General features: G+C 47.6%; 1 protein-coding gene across 1 annotated transcript in view; it reads left to right on the top strand.

Moving 5' to 3' along the window:
- Nucleotides 1-19,244, top strand: part of RUNX1 (RUNX family transcription factor 1) — a 231,242-nt gene that overhangs the window by 110,704 nt on the left and 101,294 nt on the right. The window contains exon 3 of the mRNA XM_060770366.2: nucleotides 11,450-11,742. Coding sequence (XP_060626349.2) covers nucleotides 11,450-11,742 — 293 coding nt within the window. The remainder of the gene's footprint in view (nucleotides 1-11,449; nucleotides 11,743-19,244) is intronic.

The following is a 19,244-nucleotide window of genomic DNA, read 5'->3' as shown; positions in this document are numbered from 1 at the left end:
TGCAGGCGAAAGGTCAGGAGAAAATGCTTCTGGAACATGGCCACATAGCCCGGAAAACTCTCAGCAACGGCCATGAAAGCCGCCGACATTACATCTAGAAGTTATTAATCTAGTCGACGGAAACACAAGCCCAAATATTTTTGAGAGGTGCCCTTGTTTTGCTCCTTTTAAATTCTAGTCTTAATTTTTTAAAAAAAAATCCAGAATAATTTATTCGCTTCAAAACTGGTTTAAATCAAATAATAAAAGGCAAATCAATGCAAAACAGGTAAAGGAAAAAAGAGGCTGCAACCTAGAGGCGTGCTTTTCAAACGTGCCTTCTCCTTTCTCAGTTTCGACACCCCTTAGAAATGCACATTGCTGCAAAAGGGGGGAAATGATAAAGTCGGCAGAAAGATATCAGGACGCTGAGAGGAAAGGAGATGGGTTTCCTCATTCGAGCGCGCCCAAAATTATTCGATAGCCCAGAAGTGGGGAGACCATCTCCACACTTGGATAGCTTGATGTATATTTAGAGACAGAAGTCAATGGCAATGGCTGACACGAGACTGGGATCTGCAGGGACAGACCTATAAACACAAAACGCAGTTGTGTTTATAAGTACAAATAGACATTTAATATACATATACATTACATACACATATACATACATACACACGTGGACACGCAGTAGCCGCCTTTTAGGGCACAGAGAACTATTGGCAATTCCCAATTCACACATTTATTTGGGAGCTAGTCCAATTGGATTTGTGCCTTTAAGTCACCTGCCGATTTAAGGCAATCCCTGACATTTCACAGGATTTTCTCTGGTAAGGAATGCAGGTGTTTTTGCCCACGCCTTCCTCTGAAACTGAGCTTGCAGCACCTTGGCCGTCTCCCACCTAAGAACTAACCAGGACTGACCCTGCTTAGCATAAAATCTCAGACTGGATCTGTTGATTGAAAGGTATTTATTTCTGATAAAATGCTTGAGCTGTAAATACTTTTCCGACGAATGGCTTACCTAGGGTGCACCAACACTGTAGAATTGGTGTAGTTTGACACCCTTGGCATGGCTCAATATATATATATTTATATATATTTCTAGTTTTGGTGCGTTTAATAAACAATTCTGGCTGAAGATCTATTTCGGTGAAGCCGGGTTAAAGGGTTTCCCGACAATAGCTGAGATCTTAACCCTCATCCATTCGATGGTTGGCATCTAAAGGCAACCCAAGGAGTGTAGAAACAGTGAAATTACGGGCTTCTCCATCTTGATTCGGATTGCGAATAGCATATCATACTAAAGACAGGGGAAACCAACAGGACGGCAGCCTTCTCTGGCCAAGAGGGTCACCAAACGTCAGCTCTCAGGATTCCCTGGCAGTGAAGGCGGGATCTTTAATCGACAGTGGCTTCCTTTCTTCCAAAAGCGGTCCTTTAGTAGGAGGAGGTCCACCTATTTCAGTTCGGGTTTCATGTAGGCTAGGGACCCTTCCACACAGCCCTATAACCCAAAATATCAAGGTAGAAAATCCCACAATATCTGCTTTGAACTGGGTTATCTGAGTCCACACTGCCATATATTCCAGCTCAAAGCAGATACTGTGGGATTTCCCGCCTTGATGTTTTGGGTTATATGTCTGTGTGGACAGGCCCTGGATCTACACTGCCCTATATCTCAGGATCCGATCCCAGATGATCTGCTTTGAACTGGATAATATCAGTCTAAACTGCCTATTAATCCGGGATAAACAGATAATCCCGCCGCAGATCACTCACTTTTTTGAGAAAATCATAGAGTTAGAAGAGACTCCAGTTCAAATCTCTGCCACAAAGCATTCCCGACAGATGGCCATCCAGCTGAGCTTCGGGGACTTTCCAGTGACTTTGGGAGTTTCATTCCCCAGATTTCCAGCATTCTCGAGAGAGAATCGCCTGTTTGTTGTTTTCAAATTCCTTGGTATCTTTGCCTTTCCTTTTGCTTTGGATACCTGGTCTCTATTCCTAAAAGAAGCGTGAAGTTCCTCCAAGGCTAGGAGTCTGGGGTCCCATCTGCCCCGTTATATAACACAGTTTCAAACTTCCAGGAGGCGCTCCCCATTCCTTCTCACGCGGGAGGGGAGTAAGGTGTCCCCACCAGACAAAGTGTCCCTGACTGCCCTTAAATCGGCTGTCGATTTATTCCAAGGGGGTTTTTTTCCGCAAGGAATACTCAGAAGTGGTGTCTGAAGGCTTTCATGGCCGAATCACTGGGTTGCCGTGAGTTTTCCGGGCTGTATGGCCATGTTCCGAAGCATTCTCTCCTGACGTTTCGCCCACATCCACGGCAGGCATCCTCAGAGGTTGTGAGGTCTGTTGGAAACTAGGCAAGTGAGGTTTATATATCCAGAGGTATATAAACCCCACTTCCCTAGTTTACAACAGACTCCTCAACCTTTCACCCCTCGACCTTTGGTCACTTTGATTAGCATTTGATGGCCTTGCAGCTTCAAAGCCTGGCTGCTTCCTGCCTGAGGGGATCCTTTGTTGGGAGGTGTTAGCTGGCCCTGCCATAGCTGGAATGTGTCCAGAGGAGGACGACTAAAATGATCAAGGGTCTGGAGAACAAGCCCTATGAGGAGCGGCTTAAAGAGCTGGGTATGTTTAGCCTGAAGAGAGAAGGCTGAGAGGAGGCATGATAAATACGTGAGGGGAAGTCATAGGGAGGAGGGAGCAAGCTTGTTTTCTGCTGCCCTGGAGACTAGGACGCGGAAAAATGGGTTCAAACTACAAGAAAGGAGATTCCATGTAAATATTAGGAAGAACTTCCTGACTGTGAGAGCGGTTCATCAGCGGAACTCTCTGCCCCGGAGTGTGGTGGAGGCTCCTTCTTTGGAAGCGTTTAAACAGAGGCTGGATGGCCATCTGTCGGGGGTGCTTTGAATGCAATTTTCCTGCTTCTTGGCAGAGGGTTGGACTGGGTGGCCAAGGAGATCTTTTCCAACTCTATGATTCTATGAGATGTTAGGAGAGAATGCTTCTGGAACATGGCCATACAGCTCGGGAAAACTCACAGCAAACCACTCAGAGGTGGTTTTGCACGTTCCTTCCTCTGAAATACAGGCTACAACACCTGGTATTTGATTGGCGTTTGCCCACTCAAGAACTAACCAGATCCGGCCCTGCTTGGCTTCCAGAATCAGAGGGGATTTGGCTCATTGGGGGTGGGGGGAGAGATTTAGGCCTGACAACATACGGCCTTAACGCCTAAAGCCTGGTCCCCGCCTTGAGCTTGGCCGCCGCCGGATGACTGTTTTGCGGGTTGTGCCACTTGTCAGGACAAAGAGGACTCGAAGGAGGACTGCGCCTCTTGATGAGAGCTAATCGCTCGGATTAAGTCGTGAAACGATAGCCCAGTGACTCACTGCGCTTTTGTGAGCGGATCTGCTTTGGGTTTTTTTGGCTTCAAATAAGGGTTGCAGATGTAAAAAGAGAGGAGGAGGGAGACTTTGGGGGTATACCAGGCATGGGAAACTTGGGCCCTTCCTCTAGGTGTTTTGGACTACAACTCCCACCATTCCTAACAGCCTCAGGCCCCTTCCTTTCACCCCTCAGCCGCTTAAGCTTAAGCGGCTGGAGGGTGAAAGGAAGGGGCCTGAGGCTGTTAGAAATGGTGGGAGTTGCAGTCCAAAACACCTAGAGGGAAGGCCCAGGTTTCCCATGCCTGTCTTAGGGCCATGCCAAGAGGGAGAGGCTGCGTGGGGCATTTCGGGGACCGACAGGTGAGTCCCCCGGCGCTTCTCTCGCGTCTTTGCCCGCGTGGGCAGGTCGAAGGCTTCGTGCCCCCTCTAGCGCCCGCTCCCTGTCACTGCAGCGGGATCTTCGAGCGCCGCTCCATTGGCTTGAGGTTTCCGGGCTGGGTTGCGCAATCCGCAACTGTGGGTCGCGCCAGAGTCCCGAGAAAGAGCCCACTCTGCCAAGGACCGCCGCTTCCTCCAAGCGATTGCACCAGCGCCCGTCTCGGCCCTCCTCCCCTCCCAGACCAGTGCGGTTTCTTCCAAGTTGCAGATTTAAGCAACGGACTTTTTATAACTAACGTGCTGGGGACTGTCTCTCTCTTGGGAAACTAGTTCCTCTTTCCCCATCCACGCCTTTCCCTCTTGATCCCCAGCAATTTGGATAAAGCAGGAGCCTCCTCAGCACTTCCTGAGTGCTCTGTTTAAAAGCCTCCAAAGAAGGAGCCTCCACCACACTCCGGGGCACTGCTGAACAGCTCTCACAGTCAGGAAGTTCTTCCTCATGTTCAGATAGAATCTCCTTTCTTGTAGTTTGAAGCCATTGTTCTGCCTCCTAGTCTCCAGGGCAGCAGAAAACAAGTTTGCTCCCTCCTTCCTATGACTTCTTCTAACATATTTATACATGGCTACCATGTCTCCTCTCAGCCTTCTCCAGGCTAAACATGCTCAGGCCTGGGCAAATATGGGCCCTTCAGGTTTTTTGGAGTCAAGTCCCACCATTCTTAACAGCTTAAGGCCCCTTCCTTTCAATTCCCCCCATTCCTAACAGCTTCAGACCCCTTCCTTTCAACTCCATCCATTCCTAACAGCCTCAGGTCCCTTCCTTTTGACTCCTACCATTCCTAACAGCCTCAGACCTCTTTCTTTCCTGCTTAAGTGGTTGAAGGGGAAAAGGAAGGGGCCTGGGGCTGTTAAGAATAGTGGGAGTTGAAGTCCAAAACACCTGGAGGACCCAAGTTTGCCAATGCCTGATCTGTATTGTAGAATTAATGCAGTTTGGCACCACCTTAATGGCCACAGCCCAGTACTGTGGAATCAGAGTACAAGTTCATCATCCTTCTCTGCCAAATACATAATTCCAGTGCCTTACCAAACTATAGCCCCCATGATTCCATAGCAGTTGAAGAGGAACCAAACTTCATTCATTCTACACCACTGTCTGTGATAGGGATGAGCAGAAAATACACAAGCACACATACACAGTAATCAACTCCTGACCAAAATGGAATTAATTTGAGCTGGAGTATATGGAAATTGCCACAGTGCTGCTCTGAGCAAGATCTTATGCAATCAAAGTAGCAGCAAAAAAGGAACATACATTGCAGTCAAAGTTGGGGGAATCCTTGCGCTCTAAAGGATTTTCAAAGCAAGAATTAAGAGGCAGATGATAATGATTCAAAATATTGTTTTTTAAAAAATAATGAGAGGAAACAAGAGCAACTGAATGAAGGATGGAGAAAATTGTGCCATACAAATGTTCTTTTGTAGAAGTGCCCATTGCCAATGTGAGGAATGATAGCAGCTGTAGTTTGACAATCTCTGGAAAGCCACACGTTTCCTATCCATACTTCCTTTTTTCCTTTGGGGAAAGTGGGTGCTAACTGGGCTTTGCTTCAAACTTTTTTTTTTCCTTTGGCTACACAAAGACAACTTTCATTAGTGGGGAAAATCCTCCTTCAAAATTAGAAACAAAAGACATGTATGAATTCAGTGTGACAGACAAGCACTTGTGAAGCACCTTATGACACGTTGACATAATTCTAGTATTACAAATGAAGCAGCATTGCCTAGACTTGGGCTGCCTTATACCTGGTCAGACTATGGTCCAAAGTATATTGGTGTACTACACTAACTGTTGCACTTTTTCCATAGGTACTTAGTAGCAAGAGAAGGTGGGCAATAACTGCAGGCCCCAAGCAGGTCTCTGCTCCAGTACCTGCCTGCCTTCATTACTGCCACTGTTCCTCTAGTCCAGTGTTGTCTATTCCAACTAGCAATTGTTTCTGACTCTTTCAACTGGAGATGTTTATGTATGCAAAGTATGTTCATGCTATGATCACTCCTTATGAGATCCAGTTGAATACTCCAGGCTTCCTTCAATGGTAAGGTATATCATCTATCCTGGTATCCTTGCAGCAACCTGCAGTGATGAGAGAAAGCTGAATGTTAGTGGTAGGCCCAAGATCTCCAGAGGGAATCTGACATGAGATTGGGCAACTAGAGGTTTGCCTCATCTTCTCTGTCCAATACAATTTATCACATACCATTTATAAAGAAAATCTTAGGGTACATCCACACGGTAGAATGAATGCAGTTTGACACCACTAACTCCCATGACTCAATGCTATGGAACCATAGGAGTTGTAGTTTTATGAGGCATCAGCATTCTTTGGCAGAAAAGTTTAAAGACCTGTAAAACTACAGTTTTCTACTTATCCTTGTTGGGGAATCTGAGCTGTTAGGCTCAAAAATAACCCTCAGTTGGTGTGATTCCACCATAAATATAGAAGAGTGGTGCAGTGGAAACATGCTGGGCCCATAACCCTTTGTTGGGGAATCTGAGCTGTTAGGCTCAAAAATAATCCTCAGTTGGGGTGATTCCACCATAAATATAGTGGAGTACTAGAAGTAAACTGCATAACTAGCAGAAATTTACATGTGATGAGTTATGATAAGCTTCTATTCCTTAGGATGGCACAGGACTGCAGAGTCAGAACTTTAGGATCAAAAAGGAAATTCCCTCACAGAATTTCATTGCTATATCATCAAAGCGGAGGAGACAGTGGCAAGGAGGAAGAGAGATAATGCCCTTTTGGGAAACATGCATAGGAATGTGGGGGAGGGGGGGAATCCCTCAGCCTAATCCTATCTCTAGTCTAGCTACTCAATGAGGTCTGGAAACTTGATGACACAAGAGACTTGTGCAGTCCAGGGATGAAACCCAACCATCTTTAATACCCGCTTTATATAAACAAATCAGTGCATCTCTTTTAGACTGGTGTCTGAACACTGAGATGTAAAGTGATTTTGGTCTGGTTGGAAAGATGGCTCTAATTAATATAGTCTATGTGAAGCAGGACTGCCTGATCAATATCGCAAAGATCAAGTTTCAAAACATTACAATGTCCAGAATCATGGATGTATTGTTGGAATGCCTTTTGAAAAAATAGCATCTTAGTGGCATCCTTTAATATAGCCTATTGAGAACCCTGAATCCACACTCTACCTCAGTAACAGACCTGCAGTTTTCTGTCACTTGGCCTCTACTTCCCAAAGTCTCACAGATCTAAATCCCACTTCCCATTTGATGGATTGCTTTGTCTCCTACTGACAGCTGGTAGCCACAGTATTTTGCAAGTTCCTTGAGGGAAAGCATAACATAGATGGCAGGGAGTCCTGAGTGGACAGGTTTTAATGTGAGCAGAGGTATGCACAAGGTAGACAAACTACAGCCTAGAACCTCAGATTACAACTCCAAGATTTACATAGCTGTTAGGATAATACTTGTGGGAGTGTGATGTTATTGGGCTTTTTAAAAGTTAGTAAGGCCTCAGCATATCTTAATCCAGCCCTGAAGCCAAACCTTTTCTCTCCCCCCCCCCCCCCCCCCACCTGAGTAGGTTGTTTCAGTACTGGACCACATTATGTGTTAAAGGGTGGTTCTTCCATTTGTCTTGGATCTTCACTCCTTACCATTGATCTTATTGGTTTATGAGAAGTACTAAGATTACATAGATAGATGATAGATAGATAGATAGATAGATAGATAGATAGATAGATAGAGATAGATAGATAACTAAGATTATATTCATTGCACCTGGATCATGTAAATCAGAGGAGTCACTTGGCTCTACCTAGTGGTAGGGAATGCTTAGAGCAGTGGTTCTCAATCTGTGGGTCCCCAGATGTTTTGGCCTTCAACTTCCAGAAATCCTAACAGCTGGTATACTGGCTGGGATTTCCGGAAGTTGTAGACCAAAACACTTGGGGACCCACAGGTTGAGAAACACTGAACTGAAAAAGAAAAAGAATCTTTGAGAAATGCCGGATTACAGCATGATGTTCAGGAGTCTGGAGTATATCAGGGATCCTATTCCACTCACTGCTTGCCTGGACTTAAAACTTCCTGTTAACTTTCTGTTAAGAGTAAAAGAAACCATTATTGGGTTGATCTGAGTTTTCTGGGCTGTATGGCCATGTTCCAGAAGCATTCTCTCCTGGCGTTTTGCCCACATCTATGGCAGGCATCTTCAAAGGTTGTGAGGTCACACCAGACGTTTTTCAAGTCATTTCTGACATGGAAAAAAAACCTTGAAGTAAGCCTCCTATGTGGAAATCTAACAGTGGTTGTGGTGGTGGCATATGAATGTTTTTGTTGAGCAGCTAGTCAAGACAGGATAACCTTGACTGAGTGGGAGGAGGAGCTGAAAAGGCAGGACCAGTGGCCTGTTGGATGCATGGGGTTTCTTATGCTACTTTACCATTTTGTGAGAACCAACTTGGTGTTCTAGTTTGAAGCAGCACTGGACTAGGATTTTTGGTTTGAATTTCTGTTGAGCCATGAAAACTGACTGGGTGGCCTTGGGCAAGTCAGGGGTGAGAAGGGGTTCTCAGGCTGGAGGAAGGAAAGCAAAGGCCAAGAAACTGTCTGAAACCAGAGCACATAGCAATCCTGAGCATCAGAAGGTACATCTACATGGTAGAATTAATGCAGTTGACACTGCATGCAGTTGACACCACTTTGGCTGCTATGGCTCAATGCCATGGAACCACAGCAGAGGAGGCTAAAGGACTTGCAAAACCACAAGTTCCAGGATCTCATGTGTAATACCCATCATGGCAAGGTATTCCACCTTGTCTCCTGCCTATGCCAACAGTCCGCTCCCCCCAGCACCAACTGCTGCTCCAGGCCAGAGTGAAGAGAGAGGGGCCAGGAAGGCCATTCCACCTTGTCTCCTGTGCTATACTAATAATATAATATAATATAATATAGTATAAGTATAAGTATAATATAATATATAGTATATATTAATATTATATTGTATTACATTATAATATTATAAATATTGTATGTATATACAATATATTAAATTATATTGTATATACATATAATATTTATATTATAATGTAATTCAATATCATACTAATAATAATACAATATTATAATTATATATTTTATATTACATGTAATTTTACTAATAATATTACAATATAATGGTATAGTACAATATAGTAATACATAATACTGATATTGTGCTATGCTAATAATATAATATAATATAATATAATATAATATAATATAATATAATATGTCGCTCTTAGTCCCCTTCAGGGTGAAAAGGGCGGCATATAAATGTCGTAAATAAATAAATATCAAACTGCACTAATTCTACGGTGTGGGAAATCCAGTTGGGTGGCCTTGGGCATGTCACACTCTCTCAGTGGTCCTGCTCATAATGGACCACATTATCTTGACAAGTCTCTTTCTCTCAGCCTCAGAGGAAGGCAAAGGAAGACCCCCTTCAGGCCAACCCTAAGTCGGAAAAGGGAAGGCACACAGCCACCGAGGCTCTGTCTGGAGAGCTCGCCCGGAGGGAGACCGCTGAGGCCGAGCGCTGGCTTTCCACAACCGCTGCGGTGCTCCACAAACACGCCCCTCCCTCCTTCCCTCCCCACCCGGCAGAACCGCGGCAGCCCGCCTTTTGCGGCCGGAGCCTCAACGCAAAGCCGCAGCCGGCCTCCCTTCTGCGAGCGTCGCCTTGCTGTGCCTTGCCTTTGAGAGGGCTCCTCCGTACAGTAGCCGCGAGCCGCGTCGGTCTCGCGCTCCCTCCCTCGCTCGTGCGCGCGCCCCGGCCCGCCAGCCCTCGGCCAATTCCAGGAGCCTCTCCCGGGGAGGGCTCTGATTGGCCCGCAGCCTCCCTTTATGCAAAAGAGCCGAGGGAACGGCATTCCTCCGGACTCCCTTACTGTAAAAGCACATTCATTTCCAGTCAATCTCCATTCATAAGAGCCAGAAGGCGCGAGGGAGAAGGAAGGAGAGAGGGAGGGGGCGGGAGGGGAGGAAACGAGCCCCCCTTCTTTTCTTTCTTTCTTTCTTCATTTGGAGCAGCAAAAGCAAACAAACAGCGGCTCCCAGAAGGTCACCCACACAACACAGCACTCCCCCCCCCCCTTCATCATCATATGCTATGCGGAGAGTGGAGAACACGTGAAGCCCTCTTCCGCTTTGGAAGCAGGCGAAGCTCTGAGGGAAACCGGCGCCTCTCCTTCTCTCCCTTTTTCTTGCTTTCTGTACTTTTTCTCTCACGGAGGAGAAAGTGGCTATCGTTCAGTTGTTCTTTTGCTCTGCTTCGGGGCAAGGAGGAGGAGGAGGAGGAGGAGGAGGAGGAGGAGTGGCGCCTCAGAGAGTTGGAGGAAGAGCGAAAGTGTGTCTAGGAGCGCTTGAGCCTCAGAGAGTGGGAGGAGGAGGAAGGCTGAGGGAAAAGTGTGCGAGAGAGACGAGCGTGGAAGGGCAGCAACCCACAGCTCCACCTGCTGTGGCTTTTGAATCTGTGGAAGGTTTCCCTCCGCCTTTGAGGGGTTATGTTTCCTTTCTTTCCTTCGCCCGAGCGTTGGCCGTGACTCACTAGAGGGTTGGGTGGCTTCAGGAGGCGTGGGGAAAGTGGCCTGCGCGCCTCCACCGCAGGAGGAACCCACAAGCCAGAGCCCAAGGGCTTCTCTCTCTCTCTCTCTTTCTCTCTGTGTGTGTGTCTTTCCCTGCTTTCTCTTCGGAGGGCTGCCCCGTCCCCTCCCGCCCTGCCCAGGCTTCTTCTTCTTCTCCTCCTTCCGCCGTCCACGGAGCCGCCCACGCGTGGCAGGGGCCCAAAGCCTTGCGAAAGCGAGCCGGACGGCGGGGCTTAAGAGGAAGCAGCACCAAAGGCTGGAGAGGCTGAAAGGAAACAAGGAAGAGAGAGCGAGAGAGGGGAAGGAAGAAAGAAAGACCTCCCGGGCATATTAATGGACTCCTACGGGGTTTAAACCCTCTATAGATTGGGCTGTAAATATTTGATGAAGCGCAGTATATATTCATATATATGTATATTACCGTGCTAGCCGGTTGACCTTTGGAGAGAGCGAGGGAAAAACATCCCTGAGTTCGAAGCGGATGTGTATGCCTTCTCTCTCTCTCTCTCTCTCTCTCTCTCTCTCTCGCTTTCTCTTTCCTCCTCCAACCGAAGAGGCTTTTGATCTGGATTCAGTGGGAGGAGGAGGAGGAGATAGGAAACTTGACTACTGAAAACTCTTTGGAGTCCCTCCCATTCTTTTTTTGCGTATGGTTTGGAGTGAGCGCCTCGCGTTTCCTTCCTAGCCTCTCTCTGTGTGTGTGTGTGTGTCTGTTTGGGATTGGGATCTTTGAAGGGCCGTTTCCTCATTAATCCGGCAAAGAAAGAGAGAAAGAGAAAGATCTGTCCTAAAGTGTGTGTGAGAGAGAGGGGGGCTCCGCGGTGGCGCCGTGGCTTTCCAAGAGAGACGATGCCTGGATGGACTGTGATGGCAGCAGCAGCAGCAGCAGGACTGTGGCAGCCTTGATCCTTGCCTTGTATGCGGGGTCCCGCCGCGGAAGAGCTCGGCCCCGCTCGCTTTGCCCGCAGCCCTCCTCTCCGGAGCTTCTCCCCCACTCAAAAGGCTTGTTGTGATGCGTATCCCCGTAGATACCGGCACCAGCCGCCGCTTCACGCCGCCCTCCACCACGCTGAGCCCCGGCAAGATGAGCGAGGCGATGCCGCTGGGAGGCCAGGAGAGCAACGGAGGAGGAGGAGGCGGAGGAGGAGGTGGAGGCACCGCCGTCGTCCTGGCCGGGAAGCTGAGGAGCGCCGACCGCAGCATGGTGGACGTCCTAGCCGACCACCCGGGAGAGCTGGTCCGCACCGACAGCCCCAACTTCCTCTGCTCCGTCCTGCCCACCCACTGGAGGTGCAACAAGACCCTCCCCATCGCCTTCAAGGTAGGAACCGGGCCCTTCTTCCTTGAGTTTGCATTTCTTGGGATCCTTTCTGCACCTTTCTGTTACCAAGGGGTGCATCTACACCAGGCATGGGCAAACTTCGGCCCTCCAGGTGTTTTGGAGACTTCTACAAAGTCCAAAACCCCTGACATGGGCAAACTAAAGCAGGCATGGGCAAACTTCGGCCCTCCAGGTGTTTTGGAGACTTCTACAAAGTCCAAAACCCCTGACATGGGCAAACTAAAGCAGGCATGGGCAAACTTCGGCCCTCCAGGTGTTTTGGAGACTTCTACAAAGTCCAAAACCCCTGACATGGGCAAACTAAAGCAGGCATGGGCAAACTTCAGCCCTCCAGGTGTTTTGGAGACTTCTACAAAGTCCAAAACCCCTGACATGGGCAAACTAAAGCAGGCATGGGCAAACTTCGGCCCTCCAGGTTTTTTGGAGACTCCTACAAAGTTCAAAACCCCTGACATGGGCAAACTAAAGCAGGCATGGGTAAATTTCCCCCCCCCCCCAGATTTTTTGGAGACGCCTACAAAATCCAAAACACCTGACATGGGCAAACTAAAGCAGGCATGGGCAAACTTCGGCCTTCCAGGTGTTTTGGACCCTTAAGCGGCTGAGGGGGGAAAGGAAGGGGCCTGAGGCTGTTAGGAAGGGTGGAAGTTGAAGTCCCAAACACCTGGAGGGCAAAAGTTTGCCCATGCCTAATCGTCACTAGAATGAATGCAATTTGGCATCAAACTATGGGCCCTTCCATGCAGCCCTAGACCCCAGAATATCAAGGAAGAAAATCCCACATTATCTCAGTGTGGACTCAGATAACCCAGTTCAAAGCAGATATTGCGGGATTTTCTGCCTTGATATTCTGAGATATAGGGCTGTGTGGCAGGGCCTACAACCTAACATCCAACTAGGACTGCCTGGAACCCAGGCAGTTCAAGGGGTGTCAAACTCTGAGCGAAGGACATTATTTTATGTTGCTTTGCTTGACATCCTCTTAGAAGTCGGCCTAACTTTCCGCCTCTGGGAAATATACATATCAGTTTTACCATGTAGAATGAATGTAAGCTTGATGCCGCTTGAATCGACATGGCTCAGTGCTATGGGATCAAGAGAGCTGTAGTTTTACATGCCTTCCCTACCAAAAAGTGTTGGTGCCTCACTAAACTACACATCCCAGGCTTCCACAGTCACGAGCCAAGGCAGCTCAGCCCTCTACCCTATACCCTCAACTCGCTAAATAGTTCAAGTGGTGTCAAAACTTGAGGGCCCTTCCACACAGCCATATAACCCAGAATATCAAGGCAGAAAATCCCACAATGTCTGCTTTGAACTGGGTTATCTGAGTCCACACTCAGATAATGTGGGATTCCTGCCTTGATATTCTGGGATATAGGGCTACGTGGAAGGGCCCGCAGAGCTATATAACCCAGAACATCAAGGCAAAAAACCCCACAATATCTGCTTTAAACTGGTTTATCTGAATCTACACTGCCATATATTCCAGTTCAAAGTAGATAATGTGGGGTTTTATTCGGCTGTGTGGAAGGGGCCCCAGTGCCCTTCCATGCAGCCCTATATCCCAGAGTATCAAGGCAGAAAATCCCACATTATCTGCTTTGAACTGTGGGATTTTCTGCCACGATATCCTGGGATATAGGGCTGTGTGAAAGGACCCCCACAATATCTGCTTTGAACTGGGTTATCTGAGTCCACACTGCCATAATTGGGGTTCAAAAGCAGATATTGTGGGATGTTCTGTCTTGATATTCTGGATTATATGGTTGTGTGGAAGGGCCTTGATCGGTGGGTATTTTTGGTGGGTGTTTTTATATTTTGTCCCTATTGAGATCTTGTTGGAAGTGGGCCTAACTTTCCGCCCCTGGAAAATATACATATCGCGAAAGGCGCATCTACACTTTAGAAGGAATGTAGTTCTCCTTTAACTGCCATGGCTCAAGACTATGGAAGCTCGGGAATTGTAGCTTTCTAGTCTTCTCTGCCAAAGAGTGCTGGTGCCTCATCAAACTAGAGCCCCACAGCCTTGAGCCACAGAATTAGAAGTGGTGCCAAACTGCATTATTTCTTCAGAGTAGATGCGGCTTGAGCAGCGCGCCCTTTTGGCTAGTGTTTTGTTTTGTCTTTCTTGAGATCCAGTGAGGAGTCCGGCCCAACTTTCTACCCCTGGGACGTGCATGCCACAAAGATCTGCTGAAGCTGCGGTCCCTTTCGGTTTGCAGCGTTTTTGGCTGGTGAACCAGGGCCGCTAAAGCCAGCGGGGCTTGCTTTCCGAGCCAGGGTTGCAGCCTCAAAGCGCCAGAAGTTTGGCTCTTGGCTTCAAAGCCCGCTCTGAACCACAGGCTGGGGTTGCGCAGCCTGAGGCGCCTTCCACACAGTTGAATCAAAACCCACATTTTCTGCTTTGAACTGGGATATATGGCAGTGTGGACTCAGATAACCCAGTTCAAAGCAGATCTTGTGGGATTTTCTGCCTTGATATTCTGGGATATAGGGCTATGTGGAAGGGCCCAGAGATGAAACTTTGAAAGACCGGTGCAGAAAGAGAACTCCCCAAAAGAGGAATGTCTTCTATCTTTGCTGGCAAATCCTATAGTGAGGGTTCCCTTCAAGGAAGCGGTCATACTGAAGCTATGCTGCTAACAGCGTCCCAGCATTTTGACATAGGAATCTGACCCAAGTGTGGCAAGTAGATTCTAGATGCATTTACCTCTAAATAAAGAACCCCATTCGGTTGAATGGGGCCTCCTTCCTGGCAAAGAAGGGGTGCCATTGCCAGCCTTACAACAAAACCAGAAATAAGGCCCACTGGTTGCATTTGCTCCATAGCTGCAAAGGTTAGGATTGTCGTTTCAGATCTCAACAATCACTGAAGAGAGGGCACCTCAAGTTTCTTAATATAGGGGATCTGTAGTTTTCTTCCCAATATGTCAGGGAAACCTCTGCCATATGTCAGGGAAACCTCTGCCCTTGGCTACAATTGTTTCTGGCCTAGGCATTTAAAATCAGTGGGTCCTGAACCAGCAAGAACACTTCTTTGTCCCATGAGGGCCCTTCCACACAGGCATATAACTCAGAATATCAAAGTAGAAAACCCCACAATATTTGCTTTGAACTGGGTTATCTGAGTCCACATTGCCATATATTCCAGTTCAAAGCATACTGTGTGGGGTTTTATTCAGCTGTGTGGAAGGAGCCTGAGTGACCCGTCTTACTCACCATTTATTTATTTATTTATTTCGGGTACTTCTACCCCGCCCTTTTCAACGGGGGCGGGGGACTTGGTGACTTGGTCTTCTTTAAAACCAAACTAACTTCCCCTGCTGCCCTCCACTGTCTTCAAAGTACACAAAATGGGACTGGGTTTTGAGAGGCTGAAATTGGTTTAGTGGCCTCAAACTAGAGTAGATCCCTCAAGTAATCAATGGTGAAATGACAATGATTGAAAAGGCCAGCTCTAATTGAAGTTACCAATTAGATAGATAGAGGTCAAAAAACTTTTCACAGTCAAGTCTTAATTAGACTCATATTAGCTTGCCTCTCAAATAGTATTCCTATCCTGACACAAACTCTCTTTGAAAGTGCCAGGCCCAGTAAACTGCTCAGAAGTGAAATGCAGTCAGGTTTCAACCCATCCTTACTCCAATAGTTAAGCTCTGTAGCATTGACTTGCCACCCATTTTACTAACCCTCCTTCTAACTCTTGGCCCATCAGAAGCAAAGCTACTACCTCCCATCCTTGCCTTGAACACTCTTCTAGCCCAGAACATTACCTAAGGCCGCCTTGGGAATGGGGCTTCCTCTTAAATTTCATTTAGGGGGAGGGGGAGGCAGCTGACATGAGTAGGCAGTTGAAGGGCATTATGCTGAGGGTGCCTGCAAGACAAGGGGAAGTGACACATGTCAGTCAATGTCGTGGAGGAACAGTGTTTCATAAAAAGTCAGCCCTAAACCCAGCCTTTAGCTGGTCAAGGTTTTGCTTCCAGCTATTGCAACCATTGGCCTTAATCAAGAGAGAAAAACAGGGTATAAATATTATATTAATAATCACTATCATCATCATGTTTTCCCCAAGGCCATGAAGCAAAATTCATTTTAGCACACACTGACACCCTTTCCAAAGTCCTAATATTTCACAGTGGCTGACAGAATGTATTGAATTTGCAAAGTATTTGCAGCAATGATATGGTAAAACCTCATAAATTCTCTCTGGTAGGGAGATAATTCTTTTCTATGCCAATCTTCTCTGTGTGTGTTGCTTTCAAGTTGCATGTGGACTTACAGTGACCCCATATATTTCATAGGGCTTTCTTTGGCAAGGAATATTCAGAGGTGGTTTTACCATTTATTTCTCTCTGTTGGGGAATCAGAGCTGTTAGGCTTAAAAATAACTCTCAGTTGGGGTGATTCCACCACAAATATAGCAGGAGTACCAGAAGTAAAGTTTATGACCAGCAGAAACTTACCTTGGACACAAGAGACTTATGCAGTCCAGGGATGAAACTCAACACTCTGAAATAGACCTACACCACCTGGTATTTGTTGGCCTAGACTTCTCCAAATGATTAAATATCCTAGGTATGAGACAAATGGAACCTTAAGTCCTTATAATATGGAGATCAGTCCCACAGGTTTGAGTATATTTCCATATGCACTTGGGATGGGGTCACTCTCTACTTCCAGGTAAATGCTGAGGTGGAAAAGCTTGAGAAAGAGACAGGGCCAGGCTTCTGTAGTTCTCAGCCTTAGGCTGTTTTTCTCCTTCCTCTCATCATTCCAGGGGATGTATGCTCTCTGAGTCTTTTCTACAATAGTTTAAAGCTGCCTCTAAGCCCTCTTATTTCATCTCCCAGTCCTGTTGTCACTTCAGGGTCCCTATTGCTAGGATCCGGCTAGAAAGCTTTACTCCGGAAATACTTCCCTTCTGGCCCTGTCTTTCATTCATCTATATTTGCAATCTAAACGCACTCACCTGGTAGACAATCTCACCAAATTCACCCAGGTTTACTTCAATTCTGAGTGTTCATAGGAAGAATCCAGTATTTTGGTTTTGATCCTTAAAGGATAGAGATGAAGACTCTTTTGGTGCCTGAAAGGATCTGATAACTCACCAAAAGGGGAAAGTCCAAAACAGGATTCTTTGCCTCCTGAATGTAGCCCAGAATGTACACCTACCCACTTCCAAATTAGACTAGGAGTCAGTCTTCTCTCTCTAAAACAAATAAGAACGGTGTTGTTGATCTGAATGAACTGGGAGGGGAAGTTGCAAGCCCTGACTTGGGAAAATTACAGTTAGGGACTGCAACTTTCAAAACCATAATCTTCCAGCCGGTCTGGAAAACCCTGACAGTTGTCACCCAAATTCTGATTGAAAGCCATTCAGGAATTAAAAACCCCAACTGTACAGGGTTCAAGATTTATTATTGGGCTGGATTTAGAACAGGCATGGGCTAACTTGGGCCCTCCGAGTGTTTTGGACTTCAGCTCCCGCCATTCCTAACATCCTCAGGCCCCTTCTTTCCCCCCTCAGCCGCTTAAGCTGTTAGGAAGGGTGGGAGTTGGAAGTCCAAAACACTCGGAGGGCCCAAGTTTGCCCATGCATGATTTAGAAGCACCTGTCTTAAAGGCCTCGGTGCAGACATGGGGGGGGGGGTTGAGAGGCTTCAGCCCCCCCCCCCCCCGAAATTCTCAGGGTGGTCCTCGAGAAAGCCTTATTGGTACATTATTTAAACTGTTATGTTTATTCATATCATGATCTGATTACCATGCCCAATATATCCCATATGCATGGGGGTATTGGGATAAAGATACAAAAGGTTTTGTAGGGTAGATCCTGAGCCCCCCCCCCCCCCATCAAACTCAGCCCCTCCCCCGAATCAAAATCCTGGCCAAGGGCCTGCCTCGGCGGGGACTGTTTGATCCAAAGCCATCAATAGACAACTCAGAGGTGACGGTAACTCTGGTTTGGCTTTGAATTCCCCGTATGGAGGTCGCTTGGGAAGCTGAGTCTGAGCCCTAAAATGGGAAAACAGTAACCATCCATTTCCGAGATGCAGGAAAGAATGCACGGATCCGAAACAGCAGCCAAAGCGTCCACACTCTGCCGCCTGCAAACTGAGTCCAGTCCTCAAAACCCCTCCACTCCAAGGACTCTTAAAAGGTGGTGCTTTGAGGGACGTGCTGCAAAGGGCTTGGGAAGCAACGACTGGAAAGTAAATCTCAGGGGACTAGGCAGGACACAAAGTAAGCAGGCACACACATATAATGAGCGACCAGTCTGCTTAACTTGGGTAGAAATGTGCTTCGAGTTCCTCCGAGCAAAAAGTGAGCGCGCCCTCCTTCCTTTCCTTCATCTCCCGGCGCCAAGGAGTTAAACCGGAGGAGCTACTTTGCTGGCAGGTCCCAGGGTCTGGCCAAGGCCCAGGGTCGTAGAATCATCGATTTGGAAGAGACCTCGTGGGCCATCCAGTCCAACCCCCTACCAAGAAGCAGGAAATTCACATTCAAAGCACCCCCTTTGGCCTCTACGTTTTTGTTTTGAAAACCATCCCCTTTCCCCCCCTTCCACTCTTTCCATATCATCACCATCTTAGTCCGCAACCTCCCTCTCTCTCTGTGTCTCATTTCCGTTATTGGGAGCAGGGCAACTTCTCTAATTCAAGGCGGACTCCTTGGTCTTTGCTTCGCAACCATTTCCGGCGTGACAGTCTCTGGCTTCGCTCCAACCTCCCAGCGGCGGAGGCACTGAAGAAAGAAAGGGATCCCAATCTGGCCCCTTCCTAGCTAGCCTCCCAAAACCCCATCGCCACCTTCTTCCTCGCCAGGGACTGGGTGCCTCTGCACTGTAGAATGAATGCGGTTTGGCACCACGTTTAACTGTCGTCACTCAATGCTATGGAATCTTGTAATTGGTGGAGGCAACAGGACTCTTTGGCAGAGAAGGCTAGCAGGGATGGGCAAACTTCAGGCCTCCAGGTGTTTGGACTTCAACTCCCCTCATTACTGACAGGAAGGGGTCTGAGGCTGTCAGGAATGATAGCAGTTGAAGTCCAAACACCTGGAGGGCCCAAGTTTGCCCATGCTTGGCTAGAGGCTTTGCAAAGCTCCCACTGTTAGGATTCCATAGCATTGAGCCATGGCAATTAACGGGGTGTCAGGTCGCATTGATCCCACTCTCTGGGAGCGTCACTCTCGTGTCCACGCGGTTCAGGGGGACTTTCGTCGGGGGGGGGGGGGGCGCCTCCCCATGGCCGCTTCTTCCTCTAGAGTCGTCCTCAATGGTTCCGTGGCTCAGCTCCAGTCAGGCGTTAACAATGAAAGAGTCCCAGACCGGGATGTCCATGGTTTTAATAGTCGAGGCTAGGTTTGTTAACCACTAGGATCGTTTCCTCACTCCGGAGGGCCTGTTAGTGTTGTGTACCTTCAAGCCCCTGCCTTCAGGCAAGCATCTCCCAACTGTGGCCCTCCAAATGTTCGGG

This window comes from Anolis sagrei, chromosome 3 (assembly GCF_037176765.1).
Source record: "Anolis sagrei isolate rAnoSag1 chromosome 3, rAnoSag1.mat, whole genome shotgun sequence".
NCBI classification, from domain to species: Eukaryota; Metazoa; Chordata; class Lepidosauria; order Squamata; family Dactyloidae; genus Anolis; species Anolis sagrei.
Note: the sequence above shows the minus strand (reverse complement) of the source record. Positions and strands in the feature narration are given on the sequence as shown.